This window comes from Schistocerca nitens, chromosome 2 (assembly GCF_023898315.1).
Source record: "Schistocerca nitens isolate TAMUIC-IGC-003100 chromosome 2, iqSchNite1.1, whole genome shotgun sequence".
Taxonomy (NCBI): domain Eukaryota; kingdom Metazoa; phylum Arthropoda; class Insecta; order Orthoptera; family Acrididae; genus Schistocerca; species Schistocerca nitens.
The window spans coordinates 673417558-673440939 of record NC_064615.1 but is presented as its reverse complement, the minus strand read 5'-3'; the positions used below and the strand labels follow the sequence as shown (position 1 = coordinate 673440939).

At 37.4% G+C, this 23382-nt stretch overlaps 1 protein-coding gene across 1 annotated transcript in view; it reads right to left on the bottom strand.

The window, feature by feature from the left end:
* The window catches only part of LOC126236793 (Golgi to ER traffic protein 4 homolog), an 81079-nt gene extending 59274 nt beyond the window's left edge, over positions 1-21805 (bottom strand). The window contains exons 1-4 of the mRNA XM_049946380.1: positions 21778-21805; positions 21461-21668; positions 21239-21317; positions 16441-16535 (exon numbers count right to left, since the gene is read on the bottom strand). Coding sequence (XP_049802337.1) covers positions 16441-16535; positions 21239-21317; positions 21461-21668; positions 21778-21790 — 395 coding nt within the window. The 5' untranslated portion in view covers positions 21791-21805. The remainder of the gene's footprint in view (positions 1-16440; positions 16536-21238; positions 21318-21460; positions 21669-21777) is intronic.
* Positions 21806-23382: the final 1577 nt, after the last annotated feature.

Genomic DNA, 23382 nt, shown 5'->3' with positions numbered 1-23382 from the left:
ATGAAACTGACCAATATAATTTTACAAGTAAGGAGATTACTGATCAAACTGATTTAGTTCCTAAACTGTTATTAGAGTCCATCAAGGAAGTATCGTTAGATGTTGGAGGGAAATCGGAAAAAAGAATATGAAATTTGAAACCATGTTTAATCATATCAAACAGAGGAACAAAGAATTAGAAAATTTCAAATCCAAGGTGAAAGGAAACTGCAACACATTATCTTACAAGAGTACTCGTACTGTGGAGAAGATCATGGGTTGGAAAAGACCGCTCTCTTTGAACATATAGAACACGCAGCAGACCATTTTCGAGACACAAGCTAACAGGTTTTAAGTCTTCTATACAAAAGAGTCATCCTATTACAGATAGAAAACATAATCTGTACAAAACCATACTAGATTTTTTAAATGGTATGGAGGAGCCACTGATAAAAATGGTTCATAGTGTTTCCACCATACCAGTGAGACTAAACCATGTTCATTGAGTAAATGGTGGAGAAGTTTAGCTCAGGCAATAGTAGACATATGGCAGGTTATTTCCCATTTTACGCCAGAAGGAGAGCTTCACCCGATTATATCTGAGACTCTTGGGCAGAAGCTACACAATGGGCAGTTATTCACATGCAGGACTTCAAAAGCTGGGCAGATTTCTCACAGCACTTAAAATGCAACTATTGCTCAAAAAGCTAAGAACAAAAACTATCTTTGAAACTACTAGAGTCTGGCCCTCATACTAAAAGATGAAGGTTTAGGAATATTTTGAGTGGCACTTGGAACTGAAGAAAGTTTTTAGACAAACGTATTAGTGAAAGTCAAACAATGGAAAATCCAAGATGGAATGTAACAACATTATGAAAAGGAAAATTGCTACTCCCCATACAGCAGAGATGCTGAGTCACACACAGGCACAACAAAAAGACTGTCACAAATATAGTCTTCGGCCAGTAAGGCCTTCATCAAAATTAGATGACAAACACACACACACACACACACACACACACACACACACACACACACACACAACTGCAGTCTCAGGCAACTGAGGCCACAGTTGCCCATGTGTGAGTTCCATTTGTGTGTGTGTGTGTGTGTGTGTGTGTGTGTGTGTGTGTGTGTGTGTGTGTGTGTGTGTGTGTCATCTAATTTTGACGAAGGCCTTACTGGCCAAAAGCTATATTTGTGACAGTCTTTTCGTTGTGCCTGTCTGCGACTCAGCATCTCCGCTGTATGGCGAGTAGCAACTTTCCTTTTCACAATATTCATATTAGTGAAAGTCATCTTAATTGGGTACTTACTGGCAGATCCTAGTATATGTGAAACAAAATAATGATTGGAAGAGATTGGCCAAAGGCTACACTGAGCTACTTACACACAAACCTCCAGATGTCAGGGACTCAGACTGGTACCAAATGTCGTGTGTCAAAGTATCAACCAAAACACCGATTTTGAGCATGCTGTGTGCTGTAGTGCAGTGGAACATGTCTAAATCATAATTAAAATAACACCAGAGCTACATACTTTAGGAAATCATATCTGTAAGCCGCTGACATTGAGACCTCCGGTAGGCGAGTTTGTAGAGTATCAGATTGTATACCAAAGGTCCTGAGTTCAAAACTCATTGATGGCAGATTTTTTTTTTCTTTTTCTTTCACTGTTATATGGGAGAACATTTTCCTGACATCTGAAAGGACAATTCTGAGTTTATAGTACTGTTCTTTCGGAAGTCTGCTTTTGCTTCATTAGTTGAAAGTAGCAAACCTATAGTGTACATTTGTACACGTAGGTGTGGTGTTATCTATACAAATGTACACTACAGGTTTGCTACTTTCAACCAATGAAGCGAAAGCAGACTGCCAAAAGAACAGAGCTACAAACTCCAAAATGCCCTCTTGGATGTCAGAAAAATGTTCTCCCATATAACAATTTCACGCGTAAACTGTTAAAAAAAAAAAATTCGTCATCAGTGAGTTTCGATCTTGGGACCTAAAAAGTAAGTGCTATTTTGAATATGGCAGAGTAAAATCTTGCATTTTACGCTGAGGAACTGGATGAGTATAAAAATGTTAGCCAAAGTCACTACCTATGAGGGGAGAGGGAACACACATTAACAATAAGTTTCAAAGCAATCATCTATACCAACATAAATGTCCGACACTTGTTGGGTTGGGATGTTTGGAGGAAGAGACCAAACATAGAGGGGTCTGACACTTGTGAGGCACTCACAATGTAGCTAGTATCTTCACTGAAAGAAAGAAATGTTGCTAAAAAAGGGTTAATAATGGTATGGGAGGAGAAACCACTGAAGTATAGGCAACATTCGGACCGGTAGCAGTTTCATGTGGAGGTTTATGTGGATGCAGATACGATTTCCTTGGGGACCATGGGCATCTGGGCTGTAGCAGCAGAATTGATGTAGTGTTAACTGTTTCACAATGCACGTAGATGCAAATTCACATTTCAGTACTACCTACATATTTTTGTACCACGAGCTGCTAGGAGATAGCACTCCAAACCTGATGGTGTAACATGTGCTTCATGTACAGTAGTTTAGCACGCGACATCGCGCAGATCCTCAAGCTATGCACTTTTCGAAAAGGAAGTTTTACACGACACTGTGGAACAGTCAGTGAGTAGGCTGTATGTTGTTGCTCTCCAGCCAAATACATAATTATTTACCATTGTAAAATAGTGAAATCTAAATAGTGTTGGGTTTTTGTGCAATGCTACTAAGAATATGTAAACAGGATGTGCTGCTTTAAAGCCACAGTGACAAAGGAACTTGCAACAATGTCTATTTACAATTAGCTGTATGAAGTGCGACCCAAAGTATCTGAGAATTTCACTGTAAAAATTAGGAAACTACACTTATGTCCTAATGTCCATTGTCACCTTCAAAGGTAGGCACCTTGGGCATGTACGCAATAATCCCAGCACTGTTCCCATTTCTGGAAGCACTCCTGGAAGTCCACAGGGTGAAGGTGTTCAGGACATGCTGCAATTCCATTTGGATGTCTTCAATCAAGTTATAACATCATCACTTCAATGCGATTTTCATCTTCAGAAACAGGTAGAAGTCACATGGGGCTAGGTCTGCTGAGTAGGCCGTTAGCAGTAGTTTACCTTGTCATGAAACTGAAGCAGATAGTTCCTGTGAGTTAGTATGGGCGCAGGTCACTCTCGGCAACCGGAATAAAATAACTGGATCCTATTAGCGACCACCCAATTCAGATGATACAACTGCTGAAAGGTTCAAAGAAACCTTGAGTTTGATTTCAAACACATACCGACTCATACAATTATAGTTGGTGGTGACTTCAATTTAACCTTGATAGTGGGTGAAAATACATGTTTAATTCTGGAGGTATGCACAAAACATCATCCGAAAGTGTGCTAAATGCATTCTCTGAAAATTATTTCGATCAGTTAGTTCATGAACCCACACAAATAGTACACGGTTGTGAAAACACATTTCACCTCTTAGCAACAAATAATCCTGAGCTAATAACGAGCATCAAAACGGATACAGAGATTAGTGAACACAAGGTTGTCATAGTGAGGCTGAGGATTGTAACCCCCAAATCCTCCAAAAATAAATGAAAAATATACCTATTCGAAAAAGCAGATAAAAATTCACTTGACACCTTCCTGGGTGACAATCTCCCTCCTTCCAAATTAACAATGTAACTGTAGACCAGATATGGCTTGAATTCAAAGAAATAATATTGGCAGCAATTAAGAAATTTATACCAAGTAAATTAACAAACAATGGAGCTGATCCTCCTTGGCACACAAAATGAGTCAGAACACTGTTACAGAAACAACAAAACAAACATGCCAAAACTAAACAGATGCAAAATTCCCAAGATTGGCGGTCTTTTACAGATGCTTGTAATTTAGCGTGGACTTCAATGCAAGATGCTTATAAAACTCTCCACAATGAAACTTTGTCTCAAAATCTGGCAGAAAATCCAAAGACATTCTGGTCGTGTGTGAAGAACGCTAGTGGAAAAACACAATGTCTTCTCTGCACGATAGCAATGGAGATACATCAAAGACAGTGCTGCTAAAGCAGATTTGCTAAACACAGCCTTTTGAAATTCCTTCACCAAAGAAAAAAAAGTAAATATTCCAGAATTTGAATCAAGAAGAGCTGCCAACATGAGTAATGTAGAAGTAGATATCCTCGGAGTAACGAAGCAACTTACATCACTTAACAAAAGCTAGTCTTATGGTCCAGATTGTATACCAGTTACGTTCCTTTCAGAGTATGCTGATACAATAGCTCCAAACTTGACAATCATATACAACCGTCTGTTTGATGAAAGATTCATATCTAAAGCCTGGAAAGTTGCACAGGTCACACCAAATTCAAGAAAGATAGTAGGAGTAATCCACTAAATTACAGGCCCATATCATTAACATCAATATGCAGCAGGATTTGGAACATATGTTGTGTTCAAAAATTATGAATTACCTCGAAGAAAACGGTCTATTGACACACAGTCGGAACGCATTTAGAAAACGTTGTTCTTGTGAAACACAACTAGCTCTTTACTCACACGAAGTGTTCAGTACCATTGATAAGGTATTTCAAATTGATTCCGTATTTCTGGATTTCCGGGAGGCTTTTGACACTGTACAACACAGGTGGCTTGTAGTGAAATTGCATGGTTATGGAATTTCATCTCATTTATGTAACTGGATTTGTGATTTCCTGTCAGAGAGGTCACAGTTCGTACTAATTGATGGGAAGTCATTGAGTAAAACAGAAGTGATTTCTGCTGTTCCCCAAGACAGTGTTATAGGCCCTTTGCTGTTCCTTATCTAGATAAACAATTTGGGAGGCAATCTGAGCAGCCATTTTAGTTTGTTTGCAGATGATGCTGTCACTTGTTGACTAATAAAGTCATCAGAAGATCACAACAAATTGCAAAACTATTCAGAAAAGATACCCGTATGGAACGAAAATTGGCAATTGACCCTAAATAACAAAAAGTGTGAGGTCATCCACACGAGTACAAAAAGGAATCCATTAAGCTTTGGTTACACAATAAATCAGTCAACTCTAAAGGCTGTAAATTCAACTAAATACCTAGAATTACAATTACAAATAACTTAAAATGAGAGGAACACATAGAAAATGTTGTGGGGAAGGCTAACCAAAGACTGCATTTTATTGGCAGGATACTTAGAAAATGTATCAGAACTACTAAAGAGATTGCCTACACTACGCTTATCCGTCCTCTTTCAGAATACTGCTGTGTGGTGTGGGATCCTTACCGGATAGGACTGATGAAGTACATCCAAAAAGTACAAGAAGGGCTGCATGTTTTGTATTATCGCAAAATAGGGGAGAGAGCGTAACTGAAATGATACAAGGTTTGGGGGAGGACATAATTAAAACAAAGTCTTTTTGTTGTGGCAGTATCTTCTCATGAAATTTCCATCACTAACTTTCTCCTCTAAATGCGAAAATATTTTGTTGATGCCAACCTACATAGGGACGAATGATCATCATAATAAAATAAGGGAAATCAGAACTCACACGGAAAGATATAGGTGTTTGTTCTTTCCGCACACTGTATGCGATTGGAATACTAGAGAATTGTGAAGGTGGTTCGATGAACCCTCTGCCAGGCACTTAAATGTGATTTGCAGAGTATCCATGTAGATATAGATGTAGATTGCAATGTTGTTTTGACCACAAATTCCTTCCAAATGAGAGACATGTGCACAGGTGCACTGTCATGATGTTCCAATCAGTCTCTGTTTTTCAACAACTCTGGCCATTTCCACCAAACTTTTCCCCTCAGTCATCTCACAACCTTGCACTGTAACTGCCCACTGACAGTCTGACCAGGTGGAACACACTCCTTATGAACTATTTTCCGTATATCAAAAAAATGATCAGCACTGACTTCCTGTTGCTGCGAACCTGTCTTGCTTTTTTCGGCCTTGGAGAAGATGGTGCTTCCCATTATGCCGACTGTTGCTTCATTTCAGGGTCATAACTACAGACCCAAAATTCATCACCTGTTATGACTCTGGATAAGGGTTTTGGACACACTCAAACTCTTTATTGCAGTTCAGTGCACAGCTGAATTCTGAGGTTCACTGCAATTCATCTCGTGTTCAGTTCATCGGCTAGAACTCAAAGTCTGTTACAAACATCATGAATTGTCTACCTTCAGTATTTGTGAATCACATCATGCACTTCAAATGAACATTTACCATGTTGTGCACATTGACAGTTGACCAGAATGTTTGTCATCTTCCACAGATTTTTGACCTTCCTTGAAATGCTTGATCCATTCAAATGTTCTTGCTTGACTCCGTACAGTCTCACTGCATGCTTCTGTCAGCATGTGGTGCATTTCAGTTGCAATTTTCTTCAACTTTAAACACAATTTACTCCAAATCTGTTACTCCTTCACGTTATCTGTTTCACAGGTCGCAGAAGCACTGAAACACGTCCTGACACACACCACTATAGCTCAAAGGTGCACAACTGCATCCGTCAACTTTGTGCCAAAGGAGCTACAATGTCTCGAGACATCTACTGTCAGAATGTCATACTGTTACTGGTTTGACCGGTACAATGAAATTCGGCTAATTAACCATTAGTTATTGATGGCATATTACCAATAGCTAATAGAAGAAGTGGTTAGTGGATTACACAATTTCATAAAAAATAATTTCTTGCCAATGTGTGTACAAGTACAGATTAACTGTTATTTACACAATGAGTAATTTAGTCGAAGGGGTGTTTATGTGATCCTAATGTGTGAAATTACCTCTGAAATGTCATAGCAGAAATGGTTAGATGAGAAATGAGAAGCTTTAGAAGCATGTATGATTATGGGAAAGATAAATGCCATGGACATGAAAATCAAAGAACAGAAGCAGCTTCATGAATATTAAGTGTTGAGATAGGGAGCCAACGTTAGCAAAGAATATAAAGCAGAAAGGTGAAAGAAATACATAGAAGCAGTATACACAGGAAATGAACTTACACACAGAATTATAGTAACAGAAGAGTAAATATATGAAGATTACATGGGAGACTGAAATGAGACCCCCTTACATTCTCTCATAATTAATGAGCTCCTTGGGAGAGCCAGCCATGAAAAATTATTGCATATGGTGTGCAAGATACATGAGAAAGAGTAAATGTCACCAGACTTTGTGAACAACATAATTATTCAAATTCCAAACCAGAAATATGCTTAAAGGTGTGAATATTATCAAACTGCAAGTTTAATAAGTCATGGTTGCAGAATACTGAGACTCATTATTTACAGTACTGGTGTAAGCTGACCTTGGGGAAGATCTGTTTGCTTACAAGAGAAAAGTAGGAAAATGCGAAACAATACTGATCCTCTGATTGACCATAAAAGAAATATTGAAGAAACACAAACCCATATTTATAGTGTTTAAAGGATCAGAGAAAGCTTTTGACAATATTGACTGAAATATACTCTATATAATTCTTAAGGTAGCAGGGATAACACTCAAGGGCAAAAGGTTATCCACAACTCGTACAGAAGTCACACAGTAGCAATAAGGGGAAGCAATAGTTGAGAAGGGCCCCTCCTTGATCTTATTTAGTCTGTATACTGAGCAAGCAATAAAGGACACCAAGGACAAAGTTGGTAAGTGGACTATAATTTAGGGAGGCGAATTAAAAATGTTGAGGTTTGTTCATAGCAATACAATTCTGTCAGAGAGAGAAAATCAGTTGAATGGGATGTCTTGGAAAGATCAACAAAAGTTAACCAATAGTAATGGAATGTAGTTGAATTAAATCAGGTGAGGCTGAGGGAATTAATTTAGGAAATGACACACTTAAGGGCTGATTGCATAAATGTTGTTGACTGGACATCAATTTTCATCTTGGTTCAGAAACTGAATTGAACCTGGTTTCATAACTTTTAGTGATTCAAGAATTTCCGCGTAAATTCTAAAACCACTCGCCCTTCTACCACCTCGAACACACGATATTTTAAAAATAAGTGTGAGAGAACATACATACTGTGCGGCATGTGTGTGTGTGCAGGCTGGAAAGGAGTCACAAGAACAAGGTAGACGCAATGGTCAAACGGCATCGACAAGTATTTGCCGCTCGCGCCACGGAAGCTGTATTGGAAGAACAAGAAGTAATTATGCAGTATTCTTTGCTGTTTAAGTGACTGTGATAGTTGTTAAAGAAAAATGAAAAATTGATTATAGACTTTTAAGTATTTCACATATTGTACTCGCTAGAGGCAAGACGGGTTCATAAATTACGAGTGGTCTTAAACCAACTCGCTTAAGAATGTTAATTTAATGTGTTTCTAAAGCTTGAAATATGAGTCAAATACAAGAAGACGGAGATATTTACATGTGAAATGCAAGAATGTTATTCTGCATAATCGAATACATTGTTAATTGGTGAAAACATAAAGTTTGTATATTTACTTCACAAGGAACCAGGTATAACAAGACAAGAGAACTGTTTCGCGTAATTGGATTAATTCCAAAAATAAAATTTAAAAAAAATTGTGAATGCAAAGCAGTGAAAGATGTATGAAAGTAATAACTTCAAAAGAACGGAAAGATGACCTCGAGGTATTATACTAAGAAGAGATATGACGAGAATAATTCAGCTAAGAAGATCCGGAGTGGGGAGTGTACAGCTCTCACATGCATCGCGGGGATGCGGATGCGGAGACAATTTCCGACACCACCTGCACCAGTTGTGGCTAACCAGTGCCGATTCTACATCAGCACACCGACGCCGACGTGGAAACCAGCAACTGACGCCACTGGCACCAGTTACTGTTCACCGGTACTGATTCCACACCTGCTCAACGACACAGCCTAAAACTCCATGCCAGGTGAGCAAAAAACAATAATTGTTTGAGTATAAAGTCAAAGAATCACTAGACTGTATTAGTGTATTTATAATACTTAGAGTTAATTCGTTAAATGATCACTAAATCAAAAACTAAGAGAAATATGGATAATACACACAGAACTGGGGAAACTTCCGAACCAAAAGTAAGGAGGTGCCTGACTGGTTTGAAGTAGTAAATTTAATCAAATCCCAAAGGGCAGATTCAGAGGTTTTAAGAAAGGAACTAAATCTTAAATTAGACTCAGTAAGTACTCAATTAAATGATAAAATAGATGACCAGGGCGCTTCTTTGAGAAATTAATTGAGTGCAACTTTAAGTGAAAAACTCTATGCACAGAATGCTAATTTAAGTAGAGAAACAGACACAGTGATAAACTCAATAAACTCTAAATTTGATGCTCGAGGTGAGATTTTGAATAAAAACCTAGACTTAATAAACTCAATGAATTCTAAATTAAAGGCTCAGAATGAAACTTTAAATATTCAAATGACAAATATAGGTTTGTTGAATGTCAAAGTAGACACTCAAAGCAAAGAATCTAGTAATCGACGCAAAGGCATGGTAGCTTTGGAAACTGAATTTGCCACCAAATGTAATAATGTAGAATCAAAACCTATTGAAAATTTAGAATCTTTAAAAGATGTGTACAATAATGAATACAAAGTGTAAGACAAAGTTCAAGTACTTTGAAAGAGAGTGTAGATCAGTCTAAGGAATTAAGGTCGATTATTTAATCGCAAATTACAGGTTTCGGTACACGAGTAAATAATTTAGGACAGTATATCAAAGAGAATATATCCAACTTGATATTATAAATGTATGTAGTTTGGCAGAACCATCTGAAGAAATGATAGATCAAAGAGTTGCCATGAGAGTAACATCCGGAAACGTTTCGACTATTGTTTCTTCCAAACTTAACACCACCAGCAAGGTTATAGACAACTTGTCAGAAGAATTAAAATTTAGCCAGGATAGAGTAGAAAATAGAATAATTTTACCTAACATTGTGTTACCAAGTTAAGTGGTGATTGTTTTGCTGTGGGGAGACTTTCACACAATATGTGCTTGCTCAAGTGTAGTTAATATCTGATCCATGGCGTCCGGACGGAGTCATCTGTTCCCCCAGGGACATTAACATTCTGTGTTAATGGGAGGAGCGATGACCGTCAGATCCCGAGTTGTTTTCGGTGTTTCTTCCAAAACAGTTTTCCTGCACCGAATTCCCTTCAAATCTTAAACTATTCTGTAGTCTATTACTGAGTTCTTAAACTATCATATAATTTTAGTATTTAGCAAACTGGATATGACCATAACTTAAAGACTAGCGTAAGAGAACCATGGATAAACATTGATCTCTAGACGTGAAATAAAACGAGTAGAATATTATACTTATGGGCACTGTAATATAATGGGACAAACAGAACAACATTTTATTGTTGTGTATAATTTTCTGTTTTGTATAGAATATTTTACGCCTTTTATGAGATATGATATAGATGGTAGGGTTTGTATCAAAGATAAAAGCACGATTTACACCAAAAGATAAGTCATGGCTAACACTAAACACACATCACACCTTTCAGACAACCCTTGCAAACAAGTGTGCCTGATTCTTCACCATTTGCCATTTCCATAGGGTTGCTAAGAATTCCTTCAGGGACCTCAAGAGTGAAGATGAGAATGTCTGCTCTGTAAGAGACGATTTAACAACATACCTCCTCCGGCTTCTCACTCAAGTACCAGTGAGGTAGGGATCCTGGTGAAGGGGGATGAGAAGGGTCTCCTGTCTTTAGGGCTATCTTCTCTCTCTTCTTCGAGATCCTGGGGAACGGGGGTGGGAAGGGTTTCCCGTTTTTGGGGCTATCTTCTTTCTCTTCTTCAATCTTAGCAACCATTTCTCTTTTTTCCTTTCTTACTTCCCTTTTGAGTACCTATCTATTTTTCCTTTTTTCCACATTCATCTACTTCTATCGCAGAAGCCCTTCCTGGTTTCCGTAGTTTCCAATAACCCACAACTTATCTTCAGATAAGAAGGCTGAAGAATCAGACAGCACAAACACACATCATCATACATACAAAGATACACAGGTATGCTAACAATGAAACTACTGACTAGAAACCTGTAAAAAGGTGAGAACCATCAAGTGTTGTAGGGGGAAGGTACGTGTACATTGTGAAATATGCACACAATGTTGTTTATTGTGATGGTTCTATATCGCACTTTGAACTACAACGATTCAATATCACATATGTACATAAGTAGAGAAAAACTATGATGATTTTACAACGAGTATACATACAAAGGAGGCATGAGTAATGAATGAGAATGCAAGCCAGATAGGAGTTAATTGTGATGCTTATTTAAGAAAAGTCAAAGCAGCAAATACTCTGATGAATTGATTAATAGTAGGATAGTGGGACTTGAACAATAAAGGTAAACATAGTATCTACTAAGAGTTGAAGTATAGGTAAACATAGTGTCTATTAAGAGTACAGAAGTTGAAGAGTAAAGGAGGACTCTACGGTATTAAATGAAGTATTAAGAAGTAAATGGGAAGTGTGAAATAGATTTGTATTTTTACCAGGAAATATTTAATTATAGTTTACATAAAGATGTATACTAGGGCAATGAACCATGAGGCCTACTCATAAAGGATAAGGGGGACGTACCTGACATTTGCTAAGGATAGAGGGCAGGCGTACCTACACAGAGATAGGACGACCTGTGGCCTGAAGAATAGAGATTTGTTATAAAGGGGCGTACCTACCGGAATGTAAGGAGGAAGTGCACTCATAGGGTCCACCCATATGTAAGGTATAGGTACTGATCCTAGGGGAAAAGGGACAGTATTGTGACAAAAGTCACACATTTTTATAGGAATTATTCTGTAAGTTTGAATTCTATATACCACTAGCATTATTATGTGTTGAGTGTCGGAAAGAACACTTTCATTTGCCCAGAGTTCTTCCAGACTACAAACAGTCTATAAATAATGAGGCTATTACATACTAAAGAAGCAGTACAAAGGATTAGAATAAAGAATAAAATACTCGAGTATCATGTACACCTGAAGTTTATGATTGGAAACCTAAGGTAAGTCCTCACAATGGCTAGATATAAAAAGAATTGACTCCAACATTGAGTGAAATACTCCTGTTTAATAATAAAAGTAAAATGAAAAACAAAGAGCTATATAGTAAATAAAACAATTATGCACGGTTAATAAAAAAAAGGGGTGTTCAATTGGGGGGGGGGGGGGGGGGGAATATGTAGTGACTCGAGAATTTTTCCATGTTAATTTGTGTGAAGGCTGGAAAGTAGTCACGAGCACAACATAGACACGACGGTCGAACGGCATCAACAAGTGTTTACCGCTCGCGCCACGGAAGCTGTACTGGAAGAACAAAAAGTAATCATGTAGTATTCTTTGCTGTTTTAGTGGCTGTGATTATTGGTAAAGAAAAATGAACAATTTTATTATAGGCTTTTAAGTACTTCACATATTGTACTCACTAGAGGCAAGACAGGTTCATAAATTATGTGGTTGTTAAACCAACTTTATTGCAGATGTATTTTATCAATTCTAACGCAAGACAAATCGGTTAACTTGTAAACATTCAAATACTGATGTGAGAAATGGTGAATATGTTATTCATGGAAGTCAAAATATACCAGGACTGAACTAAAAGTATTCTTCGAGTACTAAATTATTTCAAAAGTAGAGAGGGAGTCATAAATTCCTGTTAACCAGCAGTATTCTTCGGAGAAGAAGTTTTTGGAGATCGACGTAGAGGGCAATCCAGAAAAGAAGATCGACTGTATGTAACAAGTAAGTCAACCGATGTGTGAGAGGAGTGAATGTTGCAATCCAACTTCACATCGCTTATCATCATCCACATCGTTAGAAACTTCCTGCATTGTATAACATTTAAAAACATCGCGAAGCAAGAAAAGCTTTTTGGAAAAACAGAAATTTGTTAAATTTGAATATAAATCTATGTTTAGCAAGTGTATGTGTACATGGGGGAGTGATGACAGCAGAGGGAAACCAAGGCTTGAAATACAGTAGGCAGACTCAATGGATGTGGGTTGCAGTAGTTATGCTGACACAAAGATAGCTGTAGAGGATAGTACAACAGAACTGTTGATTAATTAAGATTAGATTAGATTCAGTTTTTGTTCCATAGACCCAAAAATGAAATAATTCTTGTGGGTGTGGAACATGTCAGAAACTGGAACCAGAACATAAAACATTTGAATACAATACTCACTATCCTGATCACTTGTCAGGAGGTTCTCAAAATAGGTGAATACGTTACAGAAAACTGGAACTGCTAATATTTACAGAATTAATACACTTGCAGAATGAAACATTGTTTTCCAATTTTAATAAATTTATCATGCACAAAATACCTCATCTTGACTGCTGTCAAAACTGAATCTAACAGACATTTTTACTTAAGCTGGTCTAACAGTCCCTGTTAAGATATTCATCTATAGAGCACAATAGATGTTCATTAATGCTTTCTAACCAGTTCATTGTCATTGCTTACTTTCACTGTATAATGGCATGCTGTATACTATTTTGGTGCAAACAATCAAGCTAAGTCAAAGCTCTCCAAGTCCAAAAAGCATATAATGTGAATAATTTGTGGTGCGAATTCAAGCTCATGCAGAATCCCACTAACTGCTGGCTCTCAGCATATTTTCATTTCCTGATCACACTTGTTGCAAATAATACACCATTCTTTCACACCTACATCAACACTAGGAATAAAAAAGAATCTACATAGAGACTTAAGATTACTTACTTTGACGTTGGTAAGTGTCCACTAGTCACAAACACACATTTTCAACAACTGCCAGTAACTATACAAAAGTTTATGATACACTGTAAGAAGAGCTTACACGATTTGTTAGTTGCTAAGTCCTCCAACTTCACACATGAATTTCTGAGAAGAACCAATTTACCTGTATGTGTAATTTATCAATGTCATATAATGTGACTTCAGTGTGATATTTCACTTCTGCACTTCTTCAGAGTTGTAATGTAATGTGTGTGAGAAATGCAAACTTTTAAAGATCACTTATTATAATATTCTAAGAATTACCATGTGCACTGTAGTAAGTATATATTTAAATATCACAGTTAATTTTGTATAAATTAAAAAAGTAAAGTATGTTTAAAATTTCATTCATTCTACATCCTTCATGACTATTTCACTTGCGATTAGTTGAAGGAATGTTAACATCCCCACCCCCTTGGTATGTTCCATTTCACTGAATACCTCCTCACCATAGGGCTACTGAATGAACAGTGTATCTAATCTCTATCTTCTCCTCACCTTACTACAACCTTTCCAAATATTCTATTTCAGTCCATAACAATCTTAACTCAATTGTCATCTTCCCGAAACTCTAACAGTGTTTGTGATGAGAATTTTCACAAAACATTGTAGCCAACACCATTTTTCCTTAACAAGGACACTTTTTCCAAAATTTATACTAGACTTCAAAAATTTACCAATGACCTTTTCTCATTTACTTCATTCAGAATTAAGTAACTTTCCTTCTTAACAGATAGGTCCAAGGTTCTGGAATGTTATATCTCAACAATCAGATACATGTGGAAAAGCAGCTATGGTCATTACACACATTGTGTATCAAACACAAAGCTGCTGGTGGCATGTAACACAACTGGTCTCTCTCACACACACACACACACACACACACACACACACACACACACACACAGAGAGAGAGAGAGAGAGAGAGAGAGAGAGAGAGAGAGAGAGAGAATTCACTGAGTCACAGGTATGTTGGACAGTACTTATTTTGATAACATTTTTGTTCAATGTAATCTCTGCTGTGAATTTCTGAACTAAGGTAGCTAATTGCTCAAAAACAGACACTGATAGTATTTTCAGAGTGGTAGACCCATATATGAACAGTAGCAAACAACTTCTAGAGTAGCAGTACACTGGGAACAGACCAGTGGAGTGTTGCAAACTTTTTAAATTTGCATTTAATGACAGTTACTGAAAAGATTCTTTAGGTGTGTTACATATAAGAATATCATCCAATGTACAAAGCAAAATACTTTAAAAAACTAACAGTTATGATAATATATCAACAAAGTCAATTAAAGTGGGTCCTCTTGAGCTTAATAACATATTAAGTTGTATGTGTAATCACTGGAACATTTACTGATTTACTGAAATACACTGAAGTTAAGGCAATGCATAAGAAATAAGATAAAGAAATGCCATCAAACTGCCATACAATTTCATTTGTGACAGTATTTGTTAAAAATTTAGCAAATATAATATACAAGTGGGTTTCTTAACCATGTAGCTACACACAATACATTATTGAAGACATAGTTTGGATTTCTAAGTGGTTTCGATATTGAGAAAGCTATTCATGCATTCAACAAAAATATATGTCTACTTGTGAGATGTCTGCTTGTGCCTGTATATGTGTGGATGGATATGTGTGTGTGTGTGCGCGAGTGTATACCCGTCCTTTTTTCCCCCTAAGGTAAGTCTTTCCGCTCCCGGGATTGGAATGACTCCTTACCCTCTCCCTTAAAACCCACATCCTTTCGTCTTTCCCTCTCCTTCCCTCTTTCCGAGGCAACTGTTTGTTGCGAAAGCTTGAATTTTGTGTGTGTGTTTGTTTGTGTGTCTATCGACCTGCCAGCACTTTCGTTCGGTAAGTCACATCATCTTTGTTTTTAGATATATTTTTCCCACGTGGAATGTTTCCCTCTATTATAAAAATATACCAATTGTTAGAGGACAAATTACAGGTAACTGGTATATTCTGTGATCTGTTGAAGATTTTCTCTGTAAATCACAATATCCTTTTAAGTAAATTAGAATATAATGTTGTAACAATAAACCCTGCAAAACAGCTCAAATGTTATTTCTTTGACAGGATGCAGAGGGTTTCAACTGGAAACAGTCCTGTATTAGGCTATTAGTAATCATCCAACTGAACTATATACGTATGGTTGCCCAAATAGATCCAACTTGGTGCCCTTACCTTTTTCTTCTTTCTCCTTTTGGTGTGTGTGTGTGTGTGTGTGTGTGTGTGTGTGTGTGTGTGTGTGTGTGTGAAATCTTACTGATGAAAGGAGATTAATATGGATATAGTTCCCCCCACTCCCCCAAGTGCTGATGTTATAAACACTGCAAAAAAACTAGCAAATCATGAATAGTTTCTGAAAGAATGCTTAATGAATTTTTCACTGATATCAATTAATGGTTCCTACACAATTCTCTGTCACTAAACTTTGGAATGCCATGATATGCAGTTCAGAACTTTTGAGAGGTTACCCCAATCAGCTCCTCCTTTCTCCTAGGAAGAAACTGTTTTTGTGAAAGCTAGAGATATTATTATTTCCTTGGACGTATTTCTGTTGGCAGTATAGGGCATTACACTATACCAAACCGACACACAAAATAAAATATGTGTGTGCTAGACTTGCAAGTACTAGAAAATAATATTCTTAGTGAAGATTTTTAACTTTCAGCTTACCGTGACAGTTTCTTAAAATAATCATCAGATGGTGCATTCTCAGACTTTTGAAGAACATCAACAAAGAGAATGGATAAATCAGCACCACTGGTCAACTGCAACAAAGACAAAAAGCATACTGCAATGTAAGTTCTGTTATTCAAGAAAAACATGAAGACAAAATATCTCTTCCATTGTTTTGTTTGGTAACACTGAAGTTTTCTAAATATCGAAAGGATCTTCAGACACTGCCTGTGGCTGCAACAGATGGCTGTACACAGATATAGTACAACCAGACATGCAGCCGACTTCCTGGTTCATGCTGAAAACATGTAGCAGACACAAATGAGAAAAAGTGTGCCAGATTTACTCAATGAGATGTTCCACGTGGGTGGCACGGCAGACAATCCCAGAGAAAGTACAGTGTTTCCCATGTTAAAATCCTCTTTTGCTTGGTTCACAACTGAAGCTATTCAGCAATTTGAAACCAATGTGCTTTGTTTAGATGTAGCTCTACAAAATCTTTAAAATGTCATCATTTTAATAATGAGCCACTTACTTTATTGTTCATCCGATTTGTCATTTGTGTGTTATGCTGTCTCCAGGCACACCTTCAGCCAAGAACCTCATTGACTGCAGTAGTATTGTCTTCAGTGCTGAGTCCCACTTCAAATTGAGCCCCGATGACAAGCAAAGACATATCTGGAGAGCTACGGACAGTGGTGAAATACCAATCTGAATGTTAGTCACCAACAGCCCAACAACCAGGAGTGATGGTCTGGAGTGTCCCTTTTTTTTTTTAGCAGGACTCCTTTTGTTGTCGCCGAACTCTTACAGCAGTGTTACGTCAATGCTATTCTATGTTCCATTTTGTTACCCTTCATAGTAAGCTATCCTGGGCTTTCATTTCAGCAAGTTAATGCCCTTACATACACGGTGATAGTTTACACTTTTTGTCTTCATGCTTGCCAAACCCTACCTTGGCCAGTAGGATCGCCGGATCTCTCCCCAACTGAGAATACTTGGAACAATATGGCCAGGGCCTTCCAGCGAGCTCAGGTTTTCGACAATCTAATGTGCCAACTGGAATTTGGCACAATATCCCACAGTACATCCAGCAACTCTATCAATCAATGCCAAGCTGAATAACTGCTTGTATATGGGCCAGAAGTGGACCAATGCATGGCCGACTTGATCAATTTGTAAAGCTCTTTCTCTTGAATAAATCATCCAATTTTTCTGAAATTGTAATCATTTGTTTGTCTGTACAAATACTTCACATCTACATATTTCCATCCCATTCAGATAATTCCTTCGTGACGTGTTGTTTTTTTTTCTTTCTATTAGGTGTGTATTTGGATAACATTATATTTTCCAATGTCACTGGCACAGCAGCGGCCAGCAGAAGTCAGTGTGAGACAGGCTAAAAGTTGAAAATCACTACTAGGAAGGAAATATTCAGCAGTGGAATGGACAAGTTCAGGCACATTCTACAGTCAAATGCTAGCTTCATTTTGTTGCCTTCAGTGCCCAAGAACATCCGTCTAGCAAGTATCTAGAAACGTCCCAGAGGCATGTAGGCCACACATCTCCAGTTTGTTAACGGAGCCACTTGTTTATAATGCAAACCTGCTCTGAGTACTTTGTGAGCTGTCAGATGCAGTGTGCGACAATCCCATGTCTAGAGAGGACAACTCACCTCAAACTTAAATCCTATTGCACAAGCATGGGATGCACTATAGCAAAGTATTGCAACCCATAAAACTGTCACTGTGGACCTTTGTTGACCTCAATTGGCTGCTTGTTAAAATATAAGATTTTGTGGTACAGGTTGTCAGCCTGTTCATTTATTATTTTTGTGATTTTCAAGACCTGGACTTTCAGTTAGTTCACAAATCATTTTCAAGGGGTGAGATGGTCCTGCCACAAACTTCTCAGCTTTCAAATTACACATATATCTCAGCCAAATTGTATTTTTTCTATATATCATTCATATATTCAGTAAATGAAGAAACAATTCGTTTTGTAACACTGAAATATTTATTATTATACTGAAGTTCACAATGTATTTCATAACTCAACTGTATTACAAAACTATGAACCTTGTGTATAACCTCTGTTTTTCTCTCCACCTTTGAACGACAAATGTTTCATACAGTATCCAGTTATGTTTTCGAGCTCATGAAATAAAGAGGTTACATGTGAGAGCATATGGGGACTAGTTGTGATCTACAATTGAATAAAATAGAACCATTCATTAAAGTTATTTACTGAAATTGTATTGATCTGTGATTAATTTTAAAAGAAATGTTCATTACAAATCTGAGTCCAAAGATCCTAATGAATACCTATCAATCAATGATGCACTGGACAACTGCCAAGAATAATTAAATTATTTTATTATGCTTCCTTTTTGTTTAGTTATTTTCTTCATTTACTACACTATACACCCATTGCACTAAGCCGTATAGTTTAAAAATATGTTAACTGAGCCATTAAACTGCAAACGGGGGAAGTTCCATTATCCAACAGAGGGAAGTGGCTTGATTCACTCTATGAGGAGCTGTTATGCATCCAGTACTGCCATGTAAGAGCAGTGCACCCCATATTCGCTTTCTGTACGACATTGGCAGAGGTTCACAATACATGGTAAGCATGTTACAAACAAAATCATTATTAAGTGGAATTTTTTGTGCCATTCGACAGAGCAGTACTAGATTAGTCTAGTGCAATATTCATCTAAGCAATACGTATTAACAGTAAAACATGAAGAATAATGAGTACTCCAGCAGTGACAGCACTGTCCTGGTCCATGCTGACTGCTACCACCCTACAGAAACATGTTACTCAGGTGCTGCTGGGGTACTAATTATTCTTCATGTTTTGCTGTTCCTAGTAATAAATATCGATAACATAAATATTGCACTAGACTAATCTGCGAGTACTCTATGAAACAGGAACATAAAGTTCTGATTTAAAAATAATTTGTTAGTTATGGGGAACAAACTGACTGTTTCCCTCAACACCGGGCATTGTATGAGACATGATGAACAGGATCTGATAGAGCTGACACCAACTGCATGTTGCAAAAACAAAACTGCAAGTATCTGCCAAAACACTAGAGAAAATCAACTGACAGCCCATAGGAGACATACCCAATATATAATTAAGAAGAGAAAAAAGAATACCACAATAAATCAAACTTAAGTAAATACAATAACTGATAATCAGGTGCAGTCAATAAGGGGAAAAAAGAAATACCGAGCTGACAAACTGCTATAGATAGGTCTGTCACTTGATCCTATATTTAAAAAAAATAATATACAATCAACTGTACTGACATGTGAAAGCTGACAAATAGCATGGGCATGTTTAACGGGCTCCATTCTATGATACCAGAATTAAGCCAAAATGTTTATATGCATAGCAAATTTTAATTCTAAGCAGAATTATAACCATAACATATATTTTGCACCTCTCATGAAGGTGCTTAGAAAGGTCACTAAATGCGTCGAATTATTTGACCAATGAGACTGTTTTCCAACATTAATGGGTTGATAAAGTGGCCTGTGTGGAATATTGGACCTCTCCTCCAAATCCCCTTAAATCTTGGTTGTGGTAACAGCCTGATCCGTAGTATAGGTTAAGTTGAAAGATCACAATTTGCTCGCAAGTTGATGAAGGCAATGAATGTGAATGGCAAATAAAGGTTGTAGTAAAAAACTGGCCTGTAGCATAGGATAATATTCATGTTTAGGTTATACTTATACAAACTTATCATATTTAATGCCCTTTTCATCATAAAAAGTAAAACTGCAAGGTAAATTAAGATAATGTACATTAGATAATCGATAAGATTCCACCAAGTACTATGGTGCCTACTGTGCACATGTATAACACACAAACTACAGAAAATGCCAAAGAAGGAGGGGGTGCCCACTAAGTGACTTTCACTCAGTATATTAAAGTTTTATGTTAAAATACTTTCGACTGCTAGAAAAGCACCAATCTAAAACATGCATGAGCATCTCGAGCGTTACTGTAAATAACACTTAGAAAACACAAAAGGAAAAAATAATGAAGTAAAATTACAGATTTCCTACTCAGTGTTTATTACTGTCATTACTCAATGCACTTTATTCATATTTACTTGCTACAATGACATATTTAATGCATGTGTGACAATGTTATTGTATTTCTACAGAATAAATAATTACACTACACAAGAGGATCCAACTTCTTTCCCAACCCCCCGAAAGTTCTTGTCAATTTCTAGAATGAAGCTATTAGTCTGTTGATAAACGTATTTAACAACAATAACACACCCTAATTCGTAAAAATATAGGTTATCCATGTATAGATACTTTGAAAATTTAACAAAACATAAATGTTCAATTAAAAAGCACCACCTAAAAGCAAAAATAAAGTTGTCTGATAAAGTGTCAAATACAATGTGTCAAAATGAATGACAACCACAACACTGAACAGGAGCACAAAATTTGGTGTTATACACTTAAGCTGTCATATCTGTTAAAAATATTTGTAGCATTAATACAATTAATAGCTTCATTTGCAAAATGTAATTAAATATATTCCAATAAAACCATGAAAACAACACACACACATATACACACTGCTAAATGTTGCCAAATAAATTTAACTCCCTCTTACATTTCATTCATACTAACTTTTACTCCCTGTTTGAGTTGACCAAATCGCTTAAAAACTGAATAGAGAAAACTCCGTGTTCACTATTACGACCACTGGCTTTAGTTCTACAACTAATCAAAACATACTCTGCACCTTAAATAGTGTGTACCTGATCGTTTGTCAAAAGCCATGTAGCACCCTCGTGTATCAACTGAAGCAATTCTTCATATTTTTTCTGCGCTAAGTATCTGAAACAAAGCCCACCAGTGTATACATCTCACTATCAAACATTTCGACTACTTGTTATGGCAAATAAACAAGGTTAGATCGTCACTGATTCCTTGACGCAACAAAATCCGGTGACGATACAAACATCCACGTCTTTGAGTACCTAAAATATAAAGTCCTGTACATTTGATGAGCTTCATAATAGTCACCGGCCTTAACCGACGATTCCAATTTAGTAAGGACTCTTTGTACACCATGGGCCCTTCTGGCTGCCATGTTTAGATTTCCGTGCGTTTGTCTGTTGTTATCGTACACTATTAGCAAAGATGCTTGTATCAATCGAACCACGTTGTGCACCTCGTCATGCTGTCCTAAGTAATTAAAAAAAAAAAAAAGATGGTGAACGATTACTTGCAGTAGAAGTTGGAGAACAACTGTGTTATTTCAAATACGAAAGTCATAACTAATTTTCTTGTTTACCAGTTAAGGTCATTACACAGGCTTATCATGCACTGAATTCAGTGATGTTCATCATCAGTTAATGAAAAAATATCATTTCTTAGCTACACGTCAGAATTATCAATGCCACACAGTTGCTTAGTGACATTTCGCGCTATGACGTTGGCTAACTTGTTGGTCCACAGCGCGGAGAAAGCTGTCGCCTAGCAACGGAGAAGCTGCTGTCATTTTAGTGAACATACAGACCGCCGGAAGGTCCAGGCGCAACTAGCGACGAGATGTTGTTAACAAACTAAGTGACAGACGTGACGGCCATTCGAATGACAGAGTGTGTGAGCGGAAAATATAAAGTTTTCAGCTCTTCTTATAGCCTGTGAAGTTTTTACGAACCACGAAAAGTTATGTGATGTGCAGCTACCGACACTATTTCTGCAACAAATTGTTTGGAGTATACGTGTGAACTGAAATTTTAACGACACATTAGAATGCCCGGCCGCACACTGGCGTCGTGGTTCGGTAGGTGTATGAGTATGATATTTTCTTACTAATCCATAATAAAATTACTTTTTGTTTATCGATACTCGTATTCCAAGAATGGTCAGTTTTTGACGACTTTTCTGGCACTATTCTTAGCAAGCGCAGTTCTGTGATAGCTTGGCACTCAAGAGTCAAGATTTGCTCAGTGAGGGACATTATCTCAGAACTGAGTAAATATTTTAATTACTTGGGATTTTATTTATTTTGGCTACGTTCCTTTGCGACAGTTAACTCGTTTACTATATAGAGTAATATCTTACTTAGCCAGATACAGTAACTGTCAACGGATGTAGAGCCACGGAAATTGCGTGGCCTAGACAGTCTCGTTCAAAACAAAACTTTGTTTATTGATAGTGGACTGATACAAATGGGTTTAGAATACTTGGCGAAAGATGAAAATCGATCAGTTTTGCTCAAACTGCGAAAATTCACTTTCATTGCCGTTTTCAGTTGCTTCGTTTAACCTCTTTATCGTTCATTACTTAAGCAATCATAGTCAAAAGGGGAGATAAACAAATTAGAATAAAACTGAGTTTTTGGCGTGCGTAGAACAGAGCAAGACGTAAAAATTTGGCCCCAGCGCTGTAATAGGAGCTCCTTTTTTTCACGTGATGTTCCGATTTGAGGACGCTAATTATTGTTCGGATGCACTATGCAACTGTCCCAGACTGCCGGTGGATCGATCTAGCATAGCTGAGGTCGCGCATTTACGGCCAAGCTACGTTGCCACGTTAGCATATCCTACTAAAGTTTCAGGCACTGTCGAAGAGGAGAGAGGAAACTGAGACTAGCATCGCATTTGTGGCTTCTAAAAATTCCTCAGAACGACTCAGTAACATATTAATTCAAATACTGCTTTCGTTACGCAATAATGTATCGGAAACAGATGAGTAAACGAAGTCGTAAGTGCCTTATCTTGAAGCAGCCGCCTTGGAATTACACCGAAGTACAATCACACGGGATGCACAGCAGACGTTCTCCCCGCACTCGCCGTGTCCTTAACCTTTACAAACCCAAACTTGTTTTCGTTTTACTCCTCTCGGGAGAAATGCCCTTGCCCGTACGCCTACAAACAACAAACCAGCTAGA